The 24,019-nt window shown below is 37.7% G+C and overlaps 1 protein-coding gene across 1 annotated transcript; it reads left to right on the top strand.

The window, feature by feature from the left end:
* The first annotated feature begins 1,825 nt into the window (after positions 1-1,825).
* Positions 1,826-4,063, top strand: LOC111885404 (WUSCHEL-related homeobox 9). The gene is made up of 3 exons (XM_023881671.2): positions 1,826-2,178; positions 2,605-3,402; positions 3,521-4,063. Exons 1-3 carry the CDS (start codon positions 2,049-2,051, stop codon positions 3,754-3,756), a joined length of 1,164 nt encoding a protein of 387 aa, XP_023737439.1. The 5' UTR covers positions 1,826-2,048; the 3' UTR covers positions 3,757-4,063.
* Positions 4,064-24,019: the final 19,956 nt, after the last annotated feature.

Below are 24,019 nucleotides of genomic sequence, written 5' to 3' on the forward strand. Positions count from 1 at the left end.
TAATAGAGAAATTAATACCAACACAATTTTTCCAAAAGATTCACTTGATAAACATTTTTCATGTGATTTTTTTTTTGTAAATTAAGAAATGACAATTTTCCTTAGAACTAAAAAAATCACATAATCATTATCTTAATCCTAAAATTCAAAATGATTTATTCAAAACGTTGGCATATGAGGTAAAAAGTTGTAAAATGTATAGCAAAAAAGCTTGTTTTTTTGTGGTACAATTGAAAACATTTATGAAATCTCAAATAGTAAATTTTTAGGTGCACTTGAAATGATTGTTAAGTTTGATCTGTTAACGAAAGAATATTTTTGAATGCTTTAAGACAAAGAAACACATAATCATTATCTTAGTCATAAAATTCAAAATGATTTATTCGAAATATTGGCATCTTAAGTAAAAAGTACAATTATTATAAGATTTTGTTAACGGTGTTGGTTAAAGTTACTTCCATAGAAAAAAGTTTTTTAAAACTGAAGTTTTTGAAATCGTATCTCCGAAATACCATGACTCAAGAAAGATTGAATTGATTAGTAATTTTAAGTATTGAAAGTGATTTTATTACTAAATATTGATTATTATTGTAAAATATGATGTGTTTTTGTTTCAAAAAATACACGAATATGTCATTTTATTTAGGTGGTTTTTGTAGGTTTTTGTTTGTATTATTTGTTTTGTTATAAAATTCATTGTATTTTTGTTTTAATAATTATTTTATATACACCTTTTTGTGTGTGTGTATATATATATATATATATATATATATATATATATATATATATATATATATATATATATATATATATATATATATATATATATATATATATATATATATATATATATATATATATATAAAAGAGCATAAAATTCATATCACTCTTTTAGCTATCAAAAACCAATTACCTAAAAACCAATAGAACGGCATGTATCTAAATACATTTTTTTTTTCAAAATAACCTAAAATTTGAAGTTTAAATGATGATACCCTACATTCTAGTCAGCTAACAATGTTGCAATAGCTAGATGCCATTTGATAAAAAAAAAAATTACCACTTGAATATGATTTCATAGCTCTTTCAAAAGAACTTTACTCCAATTTTTCATCCATGTGAATTAGTTTTTATCTCTCATTGAAAGATGGAAAAGGAAATAAATTGCCCTCGAGTCAATCCAAGAAGAACCCATATTATAACTTTGCCTGAAATAACCGAACTAGCAATAAATCCACCACCACCACCACTTTCGCACTCCAACCCTAACATGCCTTCTTCTTGGCTTTCAATTGCTTCCTATTTCTTCTTTGCCTGCAAACCAACCTTTTTGCCGTAGAATATGTCCTAAACAAAGTAAAAGAATAAGTCTTTTCTCCCTCTCCCTCTTTCACCATCTTATGATGATTATCTCTCTCTCTCTCTCTCACTCTTTCATACGCATTAATACTTCACTCTGCAATATTCCCATATAAAAATTAATGTAATTAAAGGAAGGAGGAATATAATTCTTAGAAGATAGCTAGGTGTGTGTGTGTATCCTCTCTGGCACTATGGTACTTAAAACCCTTAGCAATATAAGAACTTGCACCATCTCCTCTTAGAAAGATTCAAATATAAGATATCAAATCCACTCTTCTAGCATTTTCAGTACCTTCGAATTTTAACAGTTACCTTCGAAAAATTCATTAAAGTTCATATATATATTGAAAAACATGCAATGGTTCTAAGGCGTGCTTCCTTTTTAGGTTTATAAACTGTATACTTTGTCTATTAACTAATCCAGTGTATTGTATTATTATTTATTGTTTTATATGAATTATAACTTAACTCAAATGCAGGAGTAGGTGAGAAGTCTATATGGCCATAAGAGGAGATGTTATATATGCCTAGACTTTTCATTCTTCTTCGGTTATAAACCAGAAAAGCTAGAGGCAAAACACAAAGAGGGTATAGTAGGAGATTTCTTTTTGTCTCTAACTGTAAGTGGCGAAGAGAAGTTCATTCATCATCAATCAATACAGAATTCATAGCTATAGTAATTTAAGATGACTTCATCAAATAGGCACTGGCCTAGTATGTTCAAATCAAAGCCCACCTACACCGCTCATCAGGACCACCATGGCTCGAACCATGTTGTCACTTCTGCTCCCCACAGATCATCTCCTCACACTTATGGTAAATTTCTCAATTATCCTTGTCGTCTTCTTCTTCTTCTTCCTCTTCTCTCATACTATGCTTACTTTTTGAACTTAAAAAACAAATTATATCCAACACATAACCACAGTAATAATCATGCGGTAATTATGATTTATTGGTCTATATTCTCCATCTAGCTACTCGTTGAAAAGTTTGATTTAAGATCTATCATGATTATATGTTTCTATTATGAGAGTGAGTTTTCGTGAAGATTTGCTTTTTGGACATATCTAAAACTGTTCCTGATAATCTTGTATTGCTGATGAATTGCATAAGTTACTGTTTCAGTTTCTGATGCATACATCCGGAAAAAGAGTTATGGATGCTCCATACGTTACGTACATGACACAAGATTTTTAATTATAATAGTATCATCACAGAAACTAACGCAATGAAACATGGCAGGATGTGACGAAAGGACCCCGGAACCAAAGCCTAGATGGAATCCTAAACCCGAGCAAATTCAGATCCTTGAATCCATTTTCAACTCAGGAATGATAAACCCTCCGAGAGATGAAATTAAAAAAATCCGAGCTCGACTGCAAGAGTATGGCCAAGTCGGTGACGCCAACGTCTTCTACTGGTTCCAGAACAGGAAATCTAGGAGCAAAAACAAGACCCGCCGCCTCCAAAAATCACAAAGTCGCCAAGCTCAGCCTGTTTCTCCGACTGCCACCAAGGCAGCAACCACCTCTTCATCGTCCTACTCAGACAATTCCTCATCCAACTCAACTGAGTTCCTTTTGCACTCCTATTTAGGTGGTGGTGGGGGGGCTGGTTCCCACCACCAACACCATGGACATTTCTTTCAGGAATCGTTCTTTTTCCCTGTGCAACAAGCATCTCTGTCACCAACGACTGCGAGTTGCACACAAGATTTTTTCTTTCCCGATGTGAGCACGGTGATTAATCAGGAATATCGTCCAAGGAATGATAATGGCCACACGGTTTTGAGTAGCACTAGCATGTCGTTTACTGATTTGATGATGAATCCTCTATATGGAATCCCAAATAAGCATTCAAAAAGCAAGGAGGATGAAGAAGAGGATATTATCAAAACGTTAACTCATAGTACACCATCGCCACCACCGACAGCTTCTACTTGCATAACAGCACCACCACCACCACCTGCAGTTCCTACTTCACTTGTCCCTCCTGCTCCTACTTCAACTATCATTCCATTAACTATAAATGATGTTGAAGGTGTCTATATATCATTCCTCTTACTCTTTTTAATTTAATTTTCTGTACGCATATAATTAAGATGTAAAGAATCATGTGCATGTGTACGTACTTAATTGCTTTGTGTGTTGAAATGCAGGTGAGGGAGGTGGAATGGGGAAGTTAATAGTGTTTATCAACGATGTGCCTTTTGAGGTGGCGATTGGACCCTTTAATGTGAAGGAGGCGTTTGGGAGTGATGTGGTGCTCATAGACTCCTCTGGACATACTGTGGTGACAAACGATTGGGGGGTCACTACCCAGTCTCTCCAGCATGGTGCCTTTTATTACCTCGTGCGTCTACACACAAATGATCATGCTGGCGTACGTTATTGATTTGGTAGATTTCTAGCTATCCCTTCAGCATCCTAAATTTTGAGAAAGCCATATATTACTATATAAATATGTATCTTTTGAATGTAGCAAGAATTAAAATATACCACAATAACAAGAAATAATTACTGGAAAGGAAAAACTAAAGACCACACTTACATAAACATTATTTGCGATCGGTTTAGAAGCTCTTATCAGTTTGCCTATATACAGGATCATTATTTAAATCTTGGTTATATTAATAGTAGCACATGAATGCAGTACTCTAATGTGGTTCCTTTACAAGTTTTTTAAATTTCTCCTCGGAGTTTTAGCGAAGAAAGAGAAAACAAAGGAAAAGTAAGTAAAGCTAGAAAAAAAAAATTCAGGTAAATCAATTTTTTTTTTTACTTTGATCATTTTTTCCGTTTTTTATCTGGTTAAGTTGAACTCGAGAAACATGAAGTTATTGGTGAATAATCTAAGCATTTTATAAAAATCATCGGTTCAGATTTGTTTTTTCAGTGCATAAAACAGTGGGAGATCTATTGCACTAGCCCCATGCATGATCAATTAAGCTAAATTAAGCTTCATGTCAATTTATAAAAAACGGTGTTATTATATACCAGTTGTATAAAATCTGCTTGTAAGGCGTAATGCTCTAGTTAAGTGTCGACTTCAGTTCAGGACACATATACAGGCCCTTTAGTTGAAAGGACCAAAATTTGTTTGATTCATATAAATTAAGGAGATTTATTGCAGTAGCCCCATGAATTAATGCGATAATTGTAGATATCACATGCTATTAGACAAGGAAGGAAGAACATGTTACTCCCAGTCGCTACCATTTGTATGCTTTGATCATAACAGATATAGGTAGATAGATGTATAGAGTCTATATCTTTCCATCATTCGCTCTTTTCAAATAACAGACAAAACCATAAGTGGTTTTACCTAAATTGCTCAACAATATTTTTTTAAGGTAGTATTATTAAAGATAATACTATAACACATTTTTATAATAGTTATTTGAACTCATGATCAATAGGTGCAAAGTCTTTTAAATATCAATTGAGTGACATACAGGTAGTTTCTTACAAGTTGATGTACTTACTAGTTTTTTTGGGGCGATTTCGCAGATCTAGAAGAAAAATGAAGTATAATTTATGGACTCTCTCCCTCCTTCCCTCCCTATCTCTCTGTCTCCCTCTCCCTCAGCAGGGTTATCAGAGCTAGTCAACTTATAGATAAGCTGGATTATATGTAAGGGTGTTATGTATATTTTATGCATCTAGCGAGAATCAAACTGAGATTCGATGATTTATAAGGAAAAACCCCTATTTGTTGACCATTATTTATTGTGTGCCAAAATAAAGAATTGACATTATGCTAGGAGCCAACCCACATTACTTATATATATATATATATATATATATATATATATATATATATATATATATATATATATATATATATATATATATATATATATATATATATATATATATATATATATATATATATATATATATATATATATATATATATATATATATATTGAAAATGACACATACACCCTATGAAATTTCTAAGGTTTACTTTTTTAGTCACTTAATTTTTTAAATGGCTTTTTAAGGGAACAAATTTGCTTTTTTCGGGTCTAATATGTCCATTTTGAGAAAATGAAAGGGTAACCCGGTTACCCTTGTGTTAGCTCATTTATTTTTATATTTTAATAAATTAAAAAATTAAAAGGTCTCATAGCGTCTCTCTCTCTCTCTCTCTCTCTCTCTCTCTCTCTCTCTCTCCATAACACACACATACACACACCTGCAAGTTTCTTCCATAGTCTTTTCCCTCCCTTTTTTTATTCATCGATCCGACATGCCCCAACTCATCTGATCGATCCAGGTTGTGGTGTTTCCCGTCTTTCTGTCATCTTCGACTAACAATTAGCTCCCCTCCCCATCTGATTCGTCTTCTCGGTGACCCATGTGAGAAATTTCAAACCAAAAAGACCCACATACAATCATTATCAATGAAGAACATCTCACAAATACATACACAAGACCCAGAAGGAATTCAAACCCGGATCAGATCTAATTTCTGGATTGGTCCCTCAAACTCCATCGATGGGTTCTTATTCTCCATCTGTCATCGTTGAGGTCCTAGTGCTAGGCTTACTAGATTACAATGAAATCCTTGATTGCCCTAGAAAGTTCCTCATCAACACCAAATTGAACCAACGACTCTCAAACATGAGCAGCTACAACGAGTCGATTATGCTCAACACCACTGATGCCAGTGACTTCTTCGAGGGTGGATGGGGCAAATCCTTCCAGAATCAATGGAGGAATGAGAGGGATGTATTCAAACCACATGCCAAGGCGATTCGAAAGAACATCGAGGCGGTCTTCTGTGTCGAGGTTAGGATATTGGGGTGGTATTGGAGATTGCGATGTCGGTGGGTGAAAGGGTTGGTAGAGTTTTTGAGACGGTGGCTTAGAGGCGGGGATAAGAGTGGCTGAGATGGGTTTTCAGAAGGGTTTATTGGGTATGTGGTGGGAAGTGAGAGGAAATGGGGAGGAGAGGAATGGTGAATGGAGGAAAGTAGGGGTAGGTTTGGGAGAATTCGGAGCTAAAGAGAGCATGGTGGAAGGTTGAAGAAATTGAGGGATTGGGGAAACCTTATCCTGTGTGACATATACGAAGAGAGAGAGAGAGAGAGAGAGAGAGAGAGGGAGAGAGATGGGTAGGCCCCAAGTTTTGCCTATGTGTCCCTAAAACCGGCTAAAACAAGTAAAATGGACTAAAAGAACAGGTTGCTCACAACTTGGTTACCTCATAAAGCCACGAAAAAACTTAAGTGACTAAAAGAGTAAACCCTAGAAACTTCATAGGGTGTATGTGTCATTTTCCCCATATATATATATATATATATATATATATATATATATATATATATATATATATATATATATATATATATATATATATTAGAGAATATGTGGTTTTATGGTATCTAATATTAGGTATAGAACCATTAAAAAGTAGATCGTTTTAACCAAATGTAATCAAATATTTGTAGCATCTTTCTTGCATCTTCTATTAGATCTTACGCTAGGCTTTGAATATATATATTTTTATGGAGTTTTATAAATTTAATTTACACCACAAAGCGCATATAAAAATATTTTATCAACTACTTATAGGTCTCCATATAAAATTTAATAAAGAAACTATAGTGAAAAATTGAAAGTACTCATTAAAAAACCTAATAAACTTCATTTCAAAACACGCCAAAAAAAACTATGCAACTTTATATAAGGTAGATGTCAAAGGAAGTTATAAAACTTATTAGATGTCTAATAAAAAAACACATTCGGAATACATAGATGTTGGGGATGAATCACGGAATCTAAATTAATATGAGTTCAAAAACAATAGGAACAATCTAAAAATGAAAGAAAATTATGTTTTTTTAATCCAAATGAAATTATTTTTGATAGTTCTATACCTAATATTACATAACATGACATCCATATATTCACTTTTCCATATATATATATATATATATATATATATATATATATATATATATATATATATATATATATATATATATATATATATATATATATATATATATAGTTCAAATAAAAACAGTAAATAACGTGAGAATGCAAAATCAATATTTTTATGTTATTATTTTACAACGAATTTTGCATCCACATCTTTATGTAATTATTTAACAATGAATAAATGAATAGTCAAATATTAAAAACTAAAATCAAAATTTACTTAACAAAAATACACAGACATAAATTTATAATAGAATAATAACATTCTAGTGAATATATACATAAATTTATAATAGAATAATAACATTGCAATGAATATATGAATAATCAAATGTTAATATTTGTATTTGAATTACTACAACAGTATACATATACGACATTCATTACAAAATAATAACATAAGCGTAGTATTTTTACGTTTTCACATTATTTACTGTTTTTATTTGAACTTTTATATATATATATATATATATATATATATATATATATATATATATATATATATATATATATATATATATATATATATATATAGTATGCTTGGTAGCCAGATAATAACTCTTAGGTCATCTCTAATACGTTAAATCGTAAGAGTTTAATTTAATCTACCCTCTAGTAAACCTATAAATGTTCGATAGATTTTAATCATTACTTGATATTATATATATATATATATATATATATATATATATATATATATATATATATATATATATATATATAAAATTAGAAATTCAATATAAAAAATAACAAATTAAAAAATTACAAATTACAAACTAAAGAATATGATTAATATATTTTTAAGAAATCAAAAATACATTTTTACTCATGTTATACATGTTGTATTTTGTTTTAATATTTTACTATGTTGTATTGTATAAATAAAATATTATCATTTTAATTTATATTTAAAAGATTAAATAGTTTTTTAATGTTTTGATAATTGAAAAATAAACTATAAAAATTTGTATTCAATTAAATTAAATTATTAAATTATTAAATATAAAATAAATTATATTATTAAATGTAAAATACAAAAATATAATAGATATAATAGTTATTATATAAAATAAATTAGATATATGTTTTTAATTTCTTTTATATTAATTTTTCATCTAAAAATCCAGTAAATCATTTAAAGGTCACTAAACTTTTATCCATTTAATTCATTTTTGATACATTATCATCTTTTTTTCTATTTAACTCTCCATCAAACCCCATTAAAGATGGCCTTAATGGATTCCAATATACATTTTTTCTACATCATCATCCTAATAACTTTGCAATCTATAGCGGTGGGATATCGGTTATTCGTAGTTGGCAAAATAGCGGTCTAAAATAGTGGTACCACAAATATCGGCGATATTGATCGATATTTAACCGCTATTTGATTAATATTTGACAAATATCGGTGGGATAGCGGTGAAATAACGTTTATAACTAACGTTTTTATTAAATCACTTCATTTATTAGTAAAATGTAGATATATGGTGGCTTTTTATATGGGATTCACAAACATTTGCTTCGAACATTTTCTAATTTACTATATGTGTTACTTAATGACCTTGTATTCATCCAATACAACACAAGGTTACAAATGCGCTATGTAATATAAAAATATCAATATCTCACTACGATAACCTATATATCGAATACCATCCCGTAATCGATAATTGATTTTGGACCACTATAACTGCATAGCCTAATAATTTATGCTAGTTTTTATGGTGTTGCATGTAAAAAAGAAAGTATATGTAACATCTCAAAATATGACCCAAAAATTTAAAAATTTTAATCTTGAATAAAACAATATTCCAAAAACATTGTTCATACAACCCAAAAAATAAGTATATCAAATATCATGAAAATCATAGTGTGTCCCAAAAACAGAATCCATATGGTGTGTATGGTGCAGTCAACCCAAGCTCTTCCCCTTGGAACTGAAAGTACCTGAAACATAAACTAAAACTGTAAGCAAAAAGCTTAGTGAGTTCCTCAAAATACCACATACCATACATACAAATAAACATATAGTGGACGCCGCCCTTTCATCGGGCCCCGCCCAACATCGGACCATGTCCGGCATCGGGTGCTGCTCGGCATCGGGCCCCGCCCAACATCAACCCCACTCAGTAAATAGATCGGACCCCGCCCAATATACATATAACATATATCAAGTAAACACATACACATGCAACAATCACAAAGATACATAGCATACAAAGTGGTCATCGGGCCCCGCCCGACATCGAGCACTAGCCCGGTAAGCATATAGGCACATAACACATGCAAGAGTTTCGCAGACAGCTAGCATATTAACATAGCATAAACATGGGCTAGAATTGGTGCCTTCGAACCGCTAAATCCAGTGAGGAAATTCACCTCAACAAGCTGATTGAAACGAATGATCCCTGAATGCTAGTCCTACAACTCCCCGAGCTATCAATTGCCAAATAAAAACGAATTAACATTTGGTATCTAAATCGTAATTAAAAATCCCTATTGGGGTAAAAAGACAATTTTACCCCTAACCTAGCTTGGTCCAAGACTGAAGCCCAAATCTCAATCTAATAGGCCCAAAAGTCAAGTAGTCCATCAAGGCCCAATCATGGCCCAATTCCTTCTTATGGGCCTTAGCCCAATGTCTAACAATATTTCTGGCCCAAAACTCCCAGAACCAGAAGGTCCAACTAAACCCTAACCTTCTAAGCCCAAAATTCGGCCTAAACCTAAAGCCCAACTTTGAAATGCCACTTGACTGAGTACGCAGGGCATACTCAGCTTGTACACTAAGCGTACTGGCTCGGAGGATTATACGCTACGCGTACATGCTTGTACGCCCAACATACTCATCTTGATCAGCTAACTTCTAGATTTAGTTCTTAACCAAATAAGGCTTCATTCCAGAATGCAGATCCGACCTCCTTGAGATGAGATATCATGTAAAGTTGCTAACTTTACGTTCATGCATGACTATATGAAGCTCAAAATCTCAACAAGGACTTAATAAAAGACGTAATGAATGCATGAGGCCCTAAACTCCATAAAGTTGGCACCTTTAAGCCAAAGAAGCCCATGATAACCTTATATTTGAAAGAATAAGTCTTTGGGACGTCCTAATTCCATCATTCACCCAAACCATGGCTAAAAACATAACAATTTAACCCAAAAAGGGATCTAAGCAACTAGTAATAAAGATAAGAAATTGCTACCTCAAACTTCTTGGAAAATGGGTAGTGGTTCTAGATTCAAGACTTCCTCTCCAAGCTTAGCAACTTCAAACTTCTTCAAAATGCACAAGTTACACACCAAACTCACTTCAAAGGCTCAAATGCTTAACAATGGAGGCCAAAACTTAAATTAGGGTTTTGGAGGCTTTGGATGTTGGAAATGTGGCCAACCCTAGAGAACAAGGTGGCTTATATATGGTGCAAGACCCTCAATTAGGGTTTCATTAAAGTTCACGTATGTCCAACATACGTGTCTTGGGTCCTGTCTAGCCATTAACTCAGTAGGCTAAGCATACCAAGTGCTACGCCCCATGTACTGGCTTTTCATCCAGTACGCTAAGTGTACCATGTGGTACGCCCCCTTACTACTCCAGGGACCAAAATGCATAACTTCAAACTAGAAGAGTCATAAGGCACATACATGGGCACAAGTTCTACAATTCTCCACCACTTGAATCAGACTTCGTCCTTGAAGTCCTCCACTCCAAATAACTTCGGGTAATGCTCCCTTATCACATCTTCGGGTTCCCAAGTCCACACCGAACCCTTGCGGTGCTGCCACCGAACCTACACCAACTCAACTACCTTGTTCCTCAAGGTTTTCATTTTTCGATCCAAAATCGCCACTGGTGTCTCAATATAATTCAGGCGGTCATCTAGTTGAATATCCTCCAAAGGCACCACTATAGAATCATCTACCAGACAGTTTCATAGCTGAGATACATGAAATGTGCTATGAATCTAACTAAGCTAGGCTGGAAGATCCAAAAAATATGCAACCCGGCCCACCCGGGCCAAAACTTTGAAGGTACCAATATACCTGGGGCCCAACTTGTCCCGCTTCTTGAACCGGATGACACCTTCCCAAGGTGACATCTTTAAGAGAACCATATCTCCCTCCTGAAACTCCAAGTATGATTGGCGTCTGTCAGCATAACTCTTCTGTTGACTCTGAGTCGTTTGGAGCCTGGTTCGAACCTGGTGAATCAACTTGGTGGTCTTATCCACCACCTATGTACTCCCTATAATCCGCTGACCGACCTCACCCTAAGAAATCGGGGTCCTGCATTTCCTCCTGTAGAGCATCTCAAAAGGAGGTCGATTAATGCTGGCGTGTAAGTCCCTAAAACTGAGAATCCAAACAGTGATCAAAAAAATATCAATCGATCGAACAAAGAATGTATTAGAATATAGATTAATACAAGCATGCACACGTTTTATATATCGAATAAATGTCTGACACACCTTGGGGCCGTAAACTATAGAGACTATCTGATTCGTCAACAACTCTGACACGACACTGACAAGCCTTTTTTATAGGGGTAGTTATCAGGTTTACGATCGTAAACCTGTTTACGACCATACACTCATACACAACCGTAAACTCTTACAAAACAGCTAAAACATGACCAAGAACTAATCAAGACTTATACAAATGATTGCCTAGCCTAAACCACAAAATAATGACCTATCAATCTCCCCCTTGGTTTGAGGCTAGCATAAGCTTAGTTCTTCTCAACAACCAGCACGTCTGATCTTCCCATTGCTCCCAACCACATTCCTTTGCTGATAATTTCAGAGATCATGCCTGTGAAATCTTTAGCAGCTAGTTCCAGAACTTCCTACTCACAAATGATTTGATGAGCTGTCAACGTGTGAATGTCCCTCTCACCAAACTATAGAAGATCCCTCTTATCTATAAGACGGAATACACCATCTTTAAACTTGATAACCGTTGAGACTGTTGCTTCATCATATACCTAGTATAGCATATTGTCCAAAGAACCATCACAAAAGCTCTTGATGATGGGAATCTTTGTCAATTGCTTAGTTGGAGGCCACATGACAATTTTGATGGCCCTTTTGGTGATTGGGTCGAACACATGTTTAGTAGTCTTTAGAAAAGATTCAGCAGTCTTCATACCATCAAATCCTCTCTTCACTTGATTATCCAAGAAAAGTTTGAAAGCAGTTGCTCGAGGGTCATTGGAGAGATTGTAAAATGGAGCAGCAGACAATTTCATAAGATCAACCTTTGTGAGAAAAGAAAAGTCATTTTGATGTTTGTAATACTCCATTGTGTTGCTCTTTCTCTTGACCAGCCAATAATTGATTTTATCATGAAAGCTCCACATACGGACTCCTGACCTATCTCCATATTTATGCTGGAATTGTTTCTTCTCAAGGTCAGTCACAGTGAGTTTGGGCCAATCACCACGAACATTCTGATCAGAATTTTTCATGAAGAGCAAGCCTCCCCTTTTCTGGGACGTAACCGTTCTCCCTCCTCTCTTAATAGTGATTCAGGCTGGAGCTTGTGCAGGTTCCATCTCAAAACGGTCAACGACCGTTGTGGTTCTAACTGACACATTATCGGTTTGTTCAAAAGTTAGAGTAGTGGTCGAGGCAGTTATAGGTGCCTGAGAAACACTTGGGCCTTCAGCAGCTGATTGAAACTTATCTCCAAATTCAGCGACAAGTCTATTCTTCAGATCAAAGTAGCCAACCGAAAGAGCACCAAGGTTGATTTGAAGATCGGAAATTTGTTTGGTCTTGTGAGCATTGTCTTGCTGAAGTGCAGATATTTGATCTGACTTTGAGGAACTTTCAGCTTCGAGCACGGAGATACGAGAATCAAGGTCCTTAATTTAAAGATCCTTTTCGATTATTTTTTGTTTGAGTACAGTAATCATGTGACAACCCAAAGTTTATTCCGTTATATTAACCCGTTTCCGCTAATGGAATATGTTATTTTATAAAAGTTCCGTTAATTTGGGGTCGTTAAATAAATAAATGTTTTATTTATTTATATTTTATGTTGTTATCGTCGTGATAAAATAAATAAAAACACGTAATTTACATTTCCATTTAATTGGAAAATGTTATTTTTATTACGACCATTTAACCGTGTAAAAAGTTTAAACCTCGTTAAATATTAGTATCGGGTAGTCGTACACCGAGTACAACACCCAAGCCTTATATAAAGGAGGGTGGACATCCATAGAAACCTTTTAGCACACTAGACCCACTTTCTCTCTCTACTCTCTCTCTCTTCAAGATCGATTTCCGCCTCAAAACCGCGAGTTTCCGCCTCCAAAACGTAAGATCTCTTACCCTAATTTGTGCTAGACATCAATTATTGTTGTTTTAACTCAAAAATCGTCCAAGAAGGCTGGATGAGAGGAGTTTATGGCCTAAGAACATCCTTAGGCTGTAAACCCCTAAAATGAGGCCAAAAGTCCCAAATTTCTTCCATTTAAGCTTAGAAACTAGTTGTAGACTTAACCTAGAAGTGTTTGAACCCCAAACCATCAAGTTTTAGGGCTTAAAAGAGGGTTTATGGTCCAATCACATGCTTAGACCGTAAACACCCTCTAGACATGCAAACCAAGCCCAAAACACTTCAAAACCACATTTAGACTTAAGATATGGCTTAGGGACTTGCTATTTCGGAATTGGAACACCTAAACATCAACATTTGAGGGGTAAACTCCCCTAAAACATGCCAATTGAGAGTTTAAGTCCCCTAAAGAGCCTTATACCTTCACTAGAACTTGTTAGGATTGAACCAAGGGCCTAGTAATCAAGAAATGGAGGTGTATAAGAGTTTACTACCGTAAACCATGGGGTTTATGGCCGTAAACTCCCAAGGAGTGGTCCTTGGACCGTAAACTCCAAGGGAATACCCTCCTTTGACCTTAAACACCCCTATAACATTGTATAATACATTAGAACCACTTCTAGAACCACTAAAAAGCTTGAAACCACTCACTTACACTCCTCCCATGAGTTTATGGCCGTAAACTCATGGGGGATAAGGTCCCCTAACTGTAAAGTCATTTAAGGTGAGTTTTAGGAGAGTAAACTCCATGGTGAGGTCTTATACTTTCTCCTTACAACCCATTAGCCTTCTAGCACTCAACCATAAGACCTTTAATCACATTAGGATGCTTATATGTGTTTAATAAGAGTTTAAATCACTAATTACTTGTAAACATATGTCTTTATATGTCACTAGGATCATAAAGGGTGTACAAGTCTTTACTTGACACCAAACGCTCATCCGACACTCACACCCGATCTACTCATTTCAGGTGAGTTCATACCCCTGAATGAACCTTTCCAACTGTTTTTACATGTTTTAGGGGGGGTATAAAAGGATAAATTCTACAAGTTTTTATGATTAAATCATATGTGATTCACAAATTATCAACAAAAAGGAATTTTTCCACACCTTTAGCTGCTTTCCAATAAAACAGTTGTTATTTGATTATCAAATGCATTTTTAAAGATTAAATTGTTGTGAAACTATTTTCAAGCTATGTTTAAACTACTTTTCTTATAAAAATATATCTACATTAATATATTTATATAAGTAAGACTTGAAGGACTTAGGACCGATAGCTCGCCTTACTTCCTGTTCTTGTTTGATGTGGTCTTAGGGTATCTGTAATCCGTCCGACTGTCGTTGATTTCTTAGTTATATATCATATATATTGGTGTTTGATATGAAAGTCTTCATCTATTTCAATACCCTTGTTATACAAAGGCCGGAAATTACACACTCTAATTAACTATAATAGGTATAGTTAAGATTACTGCTCGTTACCTCTACTACTACTATACTCACTATAACGGCTATTATTACAAGTTAATACTCGTATGAGAGAACACACTATGAACTATACAAAAGACTACTATACTATAACACAAGAGAATACGCTAATCCAGAGTATAACACACTCTCTCTCTATAAGACACCCTACCGCGCTTATACCATGTGACCAGGGCTTTCCAGAAGGAAGGCAACACTACACGTATAGATCTATACGGGGCAGACACTACTACATCCCGACTGTTAACTACAGTTCGAGCCGACCAGGCCCAGGGGTGGCACTACTTCACTACACTACGTATGACCGGGAAGGTCTTCGGGTTCTCTACTACTACACAATTGGTCACATGAAGGGTTACACCTATATTCAAATTAATTCACTAAGACTAAAGTCTAAGCTAACATCCCGAAGTAAGTACGTATCTATTACTAATGGAAGTTTGCACCACTACTACTGTCATCAGGCATAACTTTTCTTCATCTATGTTACTCACATGAGATTTATTACCATACTTTTGCAACTGGAGGTTTTCCAATGATAATACTTACACACAACTCAAAGGATTTAACTTACATTGTACTTTTCTGGAAAATATAGGATTTTCTAGGGATTTCTACTACTTATAAACATAAATCTCAATTTTTATACTATGAGTTTGTAAACACTTTTATACAACAATGACACTAAATTCTTATGAACTCACTAGTTTTATGCTGATACTCGTTTTCAAAATAACTTGTATCCTCAGGTCAAAGATAGACAGGTACAGGTGCAGCATTTTGGAGATGATGGAGCGTACAAGACCCATCTCTTATTTTTTGATATACTTTTGGTGTCTCTTGAAACTTTACAGAACAAGCTTGTAATTAAACTCACTATGTAAATGAAATGGTTGTTGTCTCTTGCTTTTACTATTATGCAGTTGTGATGATACTGTACATGACGTCCTCCACCCCGGAACGTATTCCGCCGTTATCGGTTTTGGGGTGTGACAAATCACCTCCTTGAGCTCTGGTTTTGATGTGTTTTCCCCCTTCAAGCTACCTCCCCCCTAGATATACTTTTTTCTCGAGAGGGAAGGTTTGTTTCACTTTCTGCTAAGAACCTAGCAACCCTTTCAGAGGCAATATCATGCTCAGGCCTTGTAAGGAAGACATTTTCAGGAGCTGAAGAGCTCCCAACGTAAAAAGTTGTTCTTGGTTGTTAATGATCATGTTCAGCTGTAATGGTTGGAGTCGTGGTTGAAGTAGTAAGTACGGGTCGAGTAGGTTGGATCAAATCTTGAATTAGAACCCTTGGCCTTGGATCTATTCTTCTTCTCTTCAATGAAGGAACAGAGATATGAGTCTCAATCGGATCACTCGCAGACGCCACAGATGTAGGAATTTCAACGTTCGAGGGAAGAAGCCTTGAAGTTGAATCCATAGGATTGGAAGTGCTGGCAGTCTGATTAACCAATGGAGGCGTTGCTTCTGGAACATCATTACCAAAATGTTTAAAGAATGACTCCATGTCTTCGTGTGACGGGCAGAAGTTGTCAACAACACTCAGATCAAGCTCTAAATTATCATGTGGAAACAAATTTCCCCCAAAAAGAGAATCATCGTCTTCAAGATCTTTATCATGATTATCAGCATCTTCACTTTTATTATAGTCACTCTGAACATGCATATACGTCAAATCATGTTCCCCGGCCATAATTGCAACTGGAGGAACTCTACTCTCTTCATGATCTGACACTGTTATCACATCATCATCAACAGTTATACGATCAGACGACTCATGAGATGTAGAAGCTTCACTAGACTCTGCGAACATGCCAAATTTTACCAGAGGATATTCTCCTTCAAAAGTAACTTTACCCTTACGATTTTGCTTGATAAACCCAATGGTATTTGGTCCAAGAGACTTTATGTCCAAAGTTTCACCTTCTTTAGTGATCTTCGGAAACTGCTCGTTGATAATTATTTGAAGAAACCTTGGATACATCAAAAACTTGTGTCTTGTCTTTCCTTTTATGTTCACAACAAGCTCATCCAGAATAAACTTTGAGAAGTTAAAGTCAAATCCAGAATCAAGAGCATCAATAGCTCCTGTGTTTCTTAATGAGATCTCATCTACTCCCGATCTTCTCCCTGAAATGCAGCTCACAAAAACATGAGCTAGAATCCTCTAATAAGGTGGTAATAGCTTCTTTAAGGTAGGAGAAAATACGCCCTCATAACCTATTTTGCTTAAGAGCTCTTGAGTCTGATTCAATTCAATTTCTGTTGGAAAGCTTGATTGGTCGTCAATCTTCAGAACATCTCTGATTATCTGCTCTATGACAATAATCTTGCATCCTTTAACGAGAGCTTCAATGAATACAAATCCATTATCTCCTTTCTTAACTGTTGTAGATTTCCAGAATTCTCTTATTAGACTTTGATAAATTTCTAGATTCAAGGTCAAAGCTATAGCCAATCAGCATTCCTTCAAGCCATGAATCATGGACTTTTATTTATTGTGAGCAACAGAAGGTTCAGCCAAAAAGGATCATCAGATTGTGACTTTCTACAAATTTCAGTTCTGCCATATTGACCTGCATGAACTGAGTCAAGTGAGAAAACAACAATCATACATATGTTTTGTGCAAAAAGATGTGATTTTGACTTTAATTTTAAACCAAAAATGAGTTTTCGGCTGGAAAGGGGTTTACGGTCGTAAGCCCTTCATTGACCGTAAACTCCAAAAAACCCATTTCTCGATTTCAGCTTCGATCCAAAGTTGGTTTCTTGTTAGAGAACCATTGTGATGATCGGAATGCACATACTTATACGTTCGAATGGTTAATTTCAAGATTAATCACAAATTTTGTGGGCCGGTGAAAAGTGATTTTTGAGAGCAAAATTGTGTTTATGGCCGTAAAGAAGAAAAGGATAGCAGAAAGAGTTTACAGCCGTTCACATGGGTGTCACATGGGTATTTATACCTGGTCCAAGGCTCATAGGTTGCCCACTTCAATTCCAAGTCCAATACCACAAAAATTTTTAAAAATAATACATTTTGAGGATTTTAAAAATAAAATAAAACAAAATAAAATCTAAAAAATAAAAACTAATAAAAAATAATTTTAATTTTAATTTTAATTTTTAGCAAAATAAAATAAAAAAATAAAAATAAAATAATCAATGATTTAACACTAATTATCTTTTACCAAAGTTGATAGTATTTTGACTTTGGGATCAAAGTTCTTAGGCAGCCTGAATATGTTTGTCAGTACCTTCTCCTTCATGAAAAGATCTGGTTGATCGCTGGTATTGTGGTCCACTTATACACGAAAATTTTGTGACAAGATTAGGTTATACTGCAAGTGACAAGACATTTTAACTTTGAAATTCTAACCAAATTGTAACATCCCGAAATTTCAGAAGTTTAGTTGAAGGGCTAAAGTGTAATTTAAGGAAGGGACTCGACGAGTAGGTATTCCGACTCGCCGAGTCAGTGCGGGATTTGGTCGATGGTTAAGTGACCAACTCGCCGAGTCGGTAGCTGGGACTCGACAAGTTGATGCTAAAGAAAGAAAACCCTAATCCCGGGGGTTGTGCCCTATATAAAGAACATAACATCCCTTCTTCAGCCTCCTTACCACCCTTGAGAGCCTACAAACCCTAGAAATTGAGTGGAACTCCATTGATAGAGAAATTGGAGCTTTGGGAAAGGAAATCTTGAAAAAGGAACTTGAAGACTAAGGGATTTCAGCACGGGAATGGTATAGATCTGAGGTCTACTTCAGTGGGGGCTTTCATGTGAGGTAATAATCTATTGCTTAAGCTCCTTTGAGTCTAGATCCTTTGTTGCTTGAGTTTTGGGGAATTTCTAGAGTTATTTCGGGTTTGGAGGATGGATCTGAGGTTACTACCTCAGATCTGGACTTGAGATGGTCCAGAAGATCATAAAGTTCCTGTCTTTGAGTTGTTAGTGAAGCCCTTTGTCCTAAAAGCCTAGCCCTAGAGCATTTTGGGCTCATAGCCCCTTGAGTTCACGTAAATTTTGCCACTTTACGTGAGGGATAGCTTGTAGAAGGGCAGATTTATGGATTGGAGCCCCGGCATGGCTTGGAAGCCACTATATGGACTAAGAACTGGAGATACTCGACGAGTCACATGGGTGCACTCGACGAGTTGTATGAACATGAGCATGGACTCGACGAGTTTGAAGAACAACTCGGCGAGTCTGTTGAAGATTGCCTTGGACTCGACGAGTCTGTTCTTGAACTCGGCGAGTCTGGTCGTGGAACCCTAACCTTTTCTGGTTAAGTCGTGAATCGGTGAGTCGAGGGACGACTCGGTGAGTTGAGCCGGATGGGACACAATGATCGTTGGACTCGACGAGTCTTAGGATGACTCGACGAGTTGAGTCGTGTTCTAAGAGTTTTCAGAGCATAAGGACTCGACGAGTCAGCAGGTTGACTCGGTGAGTAGAGTCAGTCAGGAGGTTTGACTTTGACTGAGGACTTTGACTTTGACCAAGAGTTGACCAGTTGAATTCCAAGGGTATTTTGGTAATTATTGGTATTTACTGAGTTCAGTTTTTTGGTATTGTCTAGTGGTGGAGATCGTGTCGGTGGTCGGAGCAGCTTGGTCTTATCTTTTCAGTCGGCAGTTATAGGTAAGTTATCCTCACTATATCAACAGGGTCTAAGGCACCAAGGCCGACCCTTTATCGGATTGAAATCCGGGTATCTGTTTGATATGCTATTGCTTTCTATGTCTGTATCCTGGTTTTAGGATGGTTTATGTTAGAGACCTGGTTAAGGTCGGTATCCTGGTTTTAGGATGGTTTATGTTAGAGACCTGGTTAAGGCGGTATCCTGGTATATAGGATGGTGCTATGTTAGTGACCAGTTAGGTCGGTATCCTGGTTAGGATGTGGTTATGATATGTGATCTGCTAAGATCGGTTTGATTAGATGTGAATTGTTATATGATTATATGTTTATGTGCCCATGGTTGTTGGACTCAGGTTGGGTTGAGGCGGGTCCTGCTTTGTGCTGTAGGCCAACATACCCAGGGCAGACTGGTTACCTTGAAGGCCCAGCGAGCGGTCCGGATAGACTGTAGGCCCCAAGAGGGCGGACCAGACGTACCGAGGCTCGAAGAGTGGACTAGACCGACTGAAGGCCCGGTGCGGGCGGACCAGTCATACTGTAGACTCAGAGAGTGGACCAGGTGGATTGAAGGCCCGGTGCGGCACAGACCAATCACACTGTAGACTCGATGTATATGGATAGACTCGGAGGGTGGACCAGGTGGATTGTAGGCTCGGTGTGGCGAACCAGTCACACAGTAGACCCGAAGTGCATGACTGTTCTGTTCTGGTTATGATATGATGTGTGTATGGTATTGTGGTTGGTATTTTGGGGGTATCTCAGTAAGCTTTCGGGCTTACAGTTGTGGTTTAATGTTTCAGGTACTTCAGGAGACCGTGGCAAGGCAAAGGCGTGATCGTACCGCTCCTCATGTTTATGTTTTATGATATGGTTCTGGGAATAATCTGAAAATAAATGTATTGAAATCTTTTTGTTATAACTTAATGAATTTGGGTTGTTTTTGAAAAGTTTAAATTGGTTGGAATTTTTAGTGGGTTACAAGTTGGTATCAGAGCCTTGGTTTGAGTGAATTAGAGGAATATTCGTGTGAATCCAGTCTCAAATCAAGGAGAGTTTTCAAAAGAGAATTTAAAATGGTTTTAAAAAATGAGTAAAGGAGGACGCGGAGGTACGATCAGCCGGAGCCAGTAAGTAGACCCCATAATACCACACAAGTTATTTGATTATGTGATATGTTAGAATAGAATGCTAGTACTAGGCTAGGGATCTTCAGCAATTGCATGATAGAATTTCCTGATTATATGATGCATGCTAGCCTAGGGTTCCATGTTATGTGGGGTAGTTAGCAGTTCCTCTAGAGGTGAGGTTTGAGTGTTGCCATGCATATGTTTATCGCTAGGGTGTTGTGGTGATACTTGATATAAATATGGGTAGGTGTGGAAGGTAGTATGGGCCCGTACTACTGAAAGCACAGGACCCATATGCGTATCAAGGAAGTCACAACCCTTAGGGTCGGGTTGGGAGTTGGTTCCCGGGTTATTGGGGAAGCATCTGATTTTCTTGCGGCATATTTTTTCAGCATGGTGGTTACGAGGCATGTTGGGGGTGGATCCGGGTCAGGAGAGGAATCAGGAGAGGGCGGTCAGGATGGATCGGCGCTGCCCGAGGTCATTGGTCAGATGAGTACGGATGAGTTGGATGCCAGGATTCATGAGATCCTGCACGATGAGGTTGCTGCTATGTTCCGGGCTGAGTTGCCGGAACTGTTTGGGTCGATCAAGACCGCTATGGTTGAGTATTTTTATGAGCGTTATGCGGCTCTCGCAGAGACAGCGGCCGCGGCAGCGGCAGGGGGAGGATCCAGTCGGATTTTCCAGTATCGGGACTTCAACAATACGAAGCCCCCTACTTTCGATGGAGTTCAGGATCTGATCGTTGCGATGCGATGGTTGTCGGATGTGGAGGGATGTTTCTTCACATGTTCAAGCTCTGCTGATCAGAGGGTAAGGTGTGCTTAGAACCTGTTGAGGCTCGGGGCGAACGATTGGTGGAGATTGACCACGAGATCGTATTCGGATGCGCAGTGGGCTGCGGTTTCTTGGGATCAGTTTTTGGAGATGTTAAGAACTCGTTATGTTCCACGGGTTGAGAGAGAGAGGTTGGCTCAGGAGTTCCTAGAGCTGAAGCAGGATTCAGAATCGGTGACAGAGATCACCAGGATGTTCACGGAGAGGGCGATGTTTTGCCCTGAGTTTGCTTCAGAGTAGGCTCAGATGTCATGATATCTGAGTATGCTCAAGAGGGACATCAGGCAGTTTGTGTCCACGTAGAGATGTGATACCTTGTTAGAGTTGTAGGAGGCCGCTCGGCGGCGTGAATTGGAGATTGAGTTGCAATTGAGAGAGCAGAGGCAGGCCCCGGTGCAGTCACAACCGTCGCCGAAACGGTCCAAGACAGTTGATTCCAGGCTTGGAGATCAGGGTAACCACACTTGTGGGAAGTGTGGGAAGGGTCACACCAGAGTTTGTAGGTCCGGTGGTGCGTGCCGCAAGTGTGGGAGGGAGGGGCATTACGCGAGGGATTGCCATCAGTCAGCCCCAGTTCAGGATATGGGGATTTGTTATCAGTGACATCAGGTTGGTCACATTAGGGCCAACTGCCCACAGCTTACTGTCGGACCAGTGTAGGCTCCAGCACCGGCCACTTTGAGGATTACGGGTAGAGGTCAGGGTGGAGCAGAGCCCCCGAGGGCTCAGGCACGTGCTTTTCAGCTTATAGCGGAGGAGGTTAGGGCAGAGCCGGATACAGCTACGGGTATGTTTCCGTCTTGATATCTTGATATCTTATGGTTGTTATGGAGTTTTATATATATGCTAGTCTCATTCGCATGATTCATGGTATTGTATTCGTTCGTCCTTTCGTCGGGTTTATCGTATGATCGAGGGCTTTGGTATTGGGAGTCTTAGTTGGTTATCATCCTTGGAGATTGTTAATGAGGAATTAGGCTTTTTGGTCTGAGTGTCGCGTTTAGTATTTTCAATTTGAGAAGTGTTCAGCGGAGAGTCGAACTCCCTAAGAGTTCGTGATGTGAGATGCCGAAAGGTGGTTTTATGGAGGTTGCTCGTTTCAGAGGAAATCGGTTCATGAATAAGAGGAGTATGTTTAGTAGGGATTATTGTTTCATGCCGGTTGAGTCACTGGTGGTTGGAATTCAGTGTTCTAAGTGGCGAGAATTGGAAAATTCTCAGGAGGATCGACAAGCATTAGAGGTCGATTAGCTGTTGTGATTCAGCAATGTTTCAATCAGCCAAGAGTGTGGGCTGGTATGAGTAGTGACATACAAGTGGGGGCTGGGAGAAGACCATGGTTTCAGGGAAGGTAATGGTCGATGTGAGGCCTGGGTCGAGGCCATGGAAAGGATTCCGGGAACGGAACGGGAGTTCAGAACCCCAAGAGGGCTAGAACACTATGTACGGGAGATATTCCCGGGAAGGGTGGTTCAGGATGACGTAAGACAATTTTGAGAGGTCCGGACAGACTGAAGGCCGGAGGGCGTACCAGTCAGACCGAAGGCTCGGGGAACGGTCCAGACAGACTGAATGCCCAGGAGGGCGGTCCAGACATGCTGAAGGTTCTGAGAGTGGTCCAGATAGGCTGAAGGCTTGGTAAGGCGGTCCAGTCATGCTGAAGACTTTGTATGTGTTAGTGGATCGTTATGAAGAGAATGAGGGAATATGACGCCAGGAAATGGTAATTGATATGGTCTGGCCCCAAGTATTGATCATGTTAGTGGAAAGCAGTGCATGGACCCGAGAGTCCGTGCGAGCAGAATCAGAGTATGTGGAAGTTCGAGAATAGCAGTTGCTTTACATGGATAGTGTAGAGTGGAGTGCAGCCCAGTGGCACTTAGGTGCGGTAAGGGTTGTGAGTGGATTTCCTGGAAGGGAAAGGTATGTAGCTCCAGAAGGAGCGTGGGTCCTCCGAAAGGGGAGGAAGTGGAGTAAATGGGTTATCGAAAGTGCTTCACCTATTGGTAGTAAGTATTGGGATTGTACCAGATATATGGAAGTACATACGGGTTGGATGCCCGTTGAAGTTATGGCAATGTTGGATGATGCGTAGGCATGTTTTCAGTCTCCTCGGAAGAGGAGGATGATGGTGGTTCCAGATTGGAGATTGGGATAGAGGAAGGTGAGACAACAGGTTAACAGACTTGTGAGTAGTCTGGACCGGTGCTGGGGACTGTATAAGGATATTACGGTTGGAGGTC

The sequence above is a fragment of the Lactuca sativa genome, chromosome 4 (assembly GCF_002870075.4).
Source record: "Lactuca sativa cultivar Salinas chromosome 4, Lsat_Salinas_v11, whole genome shotgun sequence".
NCBI lineage: Eukaryota > Viridiplantae > Streptophyta > Magnoliopsida > Asterales > Asteraceae > Lactuca > Lactuca sativa.